Source organism: Ipomoea nil, unplaced genomic scaffold (assembly GCF_001879475.1).
Source record: "Ipomoea nil cultivar Tokyo-kokei standard unplaced genomic scaffold, Asagao_1.1 scaffold2580, whole genome shotgun sequence".
Lineage (NCBI taxonomy): Eukaryota > Viridiplantae > Streptophyta > Magnoliopsida > Solanales > Convolvulaceae > Ipomoea > Ipomoea nil.
Genome location: NW_017619008.1, coordinates 277239 through 281447, shown reverse-complemented (window position 1 = coordinate 281447; position 4209 = coordinate 277239). Strand labels below are relative to the sequence as shown.

Below are 4209 nucleotides of genomic sequence, written 5' to 3'. Positions count from 1 at the left end.
TTTTTAGAGATGTTAGGCTAAGATTGATTTTTTTTTTTTCTCTCATATAGTATTGTTCTTACATGATCCTTAACATATATATATATATATATATATATATATATATATATATATATATATATATATCAAGGATTAAGTGCGAAACATCGTCCTGGAGCGCGTACAATGTTGGTGCACATATTGCTTCTTTTTTTTTAGAATAAAAAAAAAAATCAAAAGAAAGAAGTATTTTATAAAAACGTGATTCATCATATCATGAAAGACTCTCAAATAGTAATTGTGAATTTTCCTTATTTTAAATATGCGAAAAAATAAAAATAAAAATGAGAACCAATGGTGTTGCCCTAAATCTGTGGTTACAATATAAAAACCCAAAACCGGTTATTAGGATGTGGTCCCCTGAATGCCTTTCTTCTTGCTCAGTCCATTGCTCCTATTGTATACACCCCCACATTGGAATCCCCCCACTGCACCTTTTGTTTATTCATAAATACCCTCACAATCCACTCAACCATCAGTACTAGTCCCATCACTTATTCACTTACTTTATTGTTTCTTCCCTTGCCAACTTCCATCACATTCTTCAATATTTCTCTCTTCCTTAATTTCTTTCTTCTCTTCCACTTTGAAATCCACAAAAATGGCTATCATGAGGAAACCGGCGAAGCTCGCCCAAACCGCCGTCCTCAAACAAATCCTCAAAAGGTGTTCGAGCCTCGGCAAGAAAAACGGCTACGACGACGTGCCTAAGGGTCACTTCCCGGTTTACGTCGGCGAAAACCGCAGCAGATACGTTGTCCCCATCTCGTTCCTGACGCACCCTGAGTTTCAGTGCCTCCTCCGACGCGCCGAGGAAGAGTTCGGCTTCGATCACGACATGGGAATCACCATTCCTTGCGAAGAAGTTGCTTTTCGCTCCTTGACCGAAATGCTCAGGTAGAAACTCCGTCGCGCTTGCGAGCTGAGACGATCGATCCACTCAGATCAATTTATACACATGTTAATATATCCGCCGGCGGGGCGGCCGGCCGATCCATCGATCTAGGTTTGGTTTTGCGTGGAGAAAGATGGCGTAAGATGAAGCATTGTTAGCTTCTCTTTTTTTAAACGTCTTTCTTCACCTAGGCTAGTTACTAGTACTCCGATCGGTATTTTTTTTTTTTTTTTTTTTTGGGAACTTGTTTCGGGTAAAATGCCCTCTAACCCGACCCATAAGAATTGTTTGTACGGGTTAGAATTGAATCAAGTTTGTGTTTTTCCTCACAGAGATGTTTTTATAATTATATCCTGCGAGAGAATTCATCTTAATTATATTATGTCAACCTGGCTGCAGCTTTTTATATATAATAATTATTTTTGAACATATCTTTTCCTGCTTTGTTGTACTATTAATTAAGTTATTTATATGAGTTAATACGAAATAGGTACTCCAAATATATTGATTTTGTCATGTTTAGTCATAAATTTTTAAATTGAGTATATGTAATCTTTCGACTTTTAAATTATTATTATATGTGGTCCTAGTTAATCATCAACAATCCTTCAATTATCAAATTTTAACTATCTGTAGTCCTTCTAGAAAGATCACAGTTAGTTAAATTTTGAAAGTGTAAAGATCATGAGTAGTTAACTTGGACCACGGATGGTGTACAATTTGAAAGTCGAATGACCAATGGGTAATCAATTTGAAAAAATCTATTTTTTTTTGAAAAGCTACTGGCTCTATTACATTATAGTATCTGTAGTATTTGTCCAGACATATTTTCTCAACATGTTGAAGCACAAAGAGTCAACAACACCTCCATTGAGTCTCGATCTCATGACCTCCCATATGAGAGAGGTCACTACATGTCATATGACGAATCCTTTCTTTTTATATTTTTGTAGTTGTCACCCATAAGTTCTGGGACTTCGATGTCCAAATCTGTGTGAGTAACGGATTGAGATGCTATAAAGATTTTAAAGGCTTGGAGTAGAATTTTTGAGGCATAGGAAGAACTGAATTGCACACATTACCAATGTAAATGATGCATGTCAAAGATCTAAATGCCATAAAAATTGCATGTGAGCTAAATTTTTACGTACAAATGGCTTTAGAAAACTTTAGAATAGAAATGAGATGGGTACAAGGTTAAATTTCTATTCTTAATGATAAAATTACCAAAAACTAGATTCCGATACATAATTCCTTGTGGGCTAAAATATGATAATAGCTTGGTATTTTAAACTGATTAATCATACAAATACAAATATAACAAAATTACCTGTGGGCTAACTTTCATTATATTACATATAATAATCGCAATTTATGCCTAAACTTTATGTGATTTGAAAAAGCTTAATATACAATCTTAATTAAATTAACGATGTATTGGCTACTCCTTAATTAACTAAAATTGTATTATCACATTCACATAGATTTATGAAAAGTAAAACGAATTATGCAATCAACATGATAGGCGATTACCAAGTATACTCCCAGGAAAGTTGGTCGGGACAGGACCTCATTCAGTGGCGAATTCAGAAAATCATATGAGTGGGGGTGAATATTAAATGACGTTAGAAATGTCAATGACAAAATATCAAACAACTATAATAAGGTTAAAATACAAAATACATTATAAATTACAATATATTTATGAGAAAATATGAAACATAATCAATTAGATAAAATAATTTGAATAACAATATATTCATAAATACTTATAAATTTTAATTTCTTTTAGTTAATTCGATTTTTCTAAATTAATTCGAGTACAATAAAGTATATTATAAACTTGTATACTACATTAATTAAATGATTTATAAAAACTAGACTAAAAGAGCATTATTTAATTTGTTAATTAAAAGATTCATAAAAAATAGACTAAAAATATTTAATTTATCTTGTGAAGAAATGAAAGAGAGAAGATAATTAAAAGTGTTGCTAATGAGAGTTGAACCCAATTTATCTTGTGAAGAAATGAAAAGGAGAAGATAATATATATATATATATATATATATATATATATATATATATATATATATATATATAAATAAAGGGGTGGGGTGGGGTGGGGGAGTGGGGGCAGCTTCCCCCACACTAGATACGCCCCTGGCTTCATTAAAAGCAACTCCGGCTATTCTCAAGGACAGAGCTAGAAATTTCATCTAGTGGGGGTGAAAGATTAAAATAAATAAAATATTTTGAGAAAAACAATTAAATCAAGTAAGGAGATTTGACATTTTAACCTCTCCTACAACACATACATATATTTAACCATCTAGGTACTTCATCTTAAAATAATATTTATCTAAATTATTTAGTTATATCTAAACATTTACTCTCTCTCTCTCTCCCTCTCTCCCCCTCCCCCCCCCCCCCCCCCCCCCCCCCTCTCTCTCTCTCTCTCTCTCTCTCTCTCTCTCCACACACACACACAAGGTCCCCTATATATGAGGGTAAGGTGGGTGGGGGAGGGGGTAGCTGCCCCCATACTGGCTCTGCCCATGTATATTCTAGTTTGCTTCTCAAGAAACTTTCTTCGTTTCATGTATTTTCATACTATAGCATTATTGTTTGGAAAATACTTTAAGACTAGGTGGACTCTTACTGATCTTAATGTGTTGATCTTCAGGCACTACCGTAAAAATACTAAACTTCATGTACTACCATAAATGCAATATGCTAGCTAAAGCCCAAAACACAAAGAAATTTAAATAATTCCTAAAGTATACATTTCTAAGGCATAAAATATAAACCGCATAATTAAAAACTATACATTATGCTTATTGGACATAATATACATATTATTAACACATAAATTCATATTAAACAAATAAATTGCACAACCATAATAGCAATTTAATGTATGAGCATACTAAATAACAAAATTCAAATTCAAACTCAAATTATAATTTGAATACAAATTTTAAAACAATATAAATAATGCAAATACATTCCCAATACAAAGGCAAATTATTATGTGGACCAATACAAAGCATATGAATATTTATCATAAACAAATTAAAGATATTTAAATAGGCACAACCCAAACGAATTAAAAGCCCAAGACATTTTTTTTTAAAAAAATATCCGGATCTGGGCCGAATGGCCCAATCTTGGGTGTAATTAATAAAACAAGGGTAAATAGAAAGCCGTCGTTATATCGTGCACCGCGGTCCATAATCAATTATGCACCGCGCATCAAAACGGCGCCATTTTTGCAG

The 4209-nt window shown here is 33.0% G+C and overlaps 1 protein-coding gene across 1 annotated transcript; it reads left to right on the top strand.

The window, feature by feature from the left end:
* Positions 1 to 524: 524 nt before the first annotated feature.
* LOC109154061 (auxin-responsive protein SAUR50) lies at positions 525 to 1263 on the top strand. Its single transcript, XM_019301937.1, has one exon. The coding sequence runs from the start codon at positions 641 to 643 to the stop codon at positions 938 to 940; it is 300 nt and encodes a 99-aa protein (XP_019157482.1). The 5' UTR covers positions 525 to 640; the 3' UTR covers positions 941 to 1263.
* The last annotated feature ends 2946 nt before the right edge of the window (positions 1264 to 4209 follow it).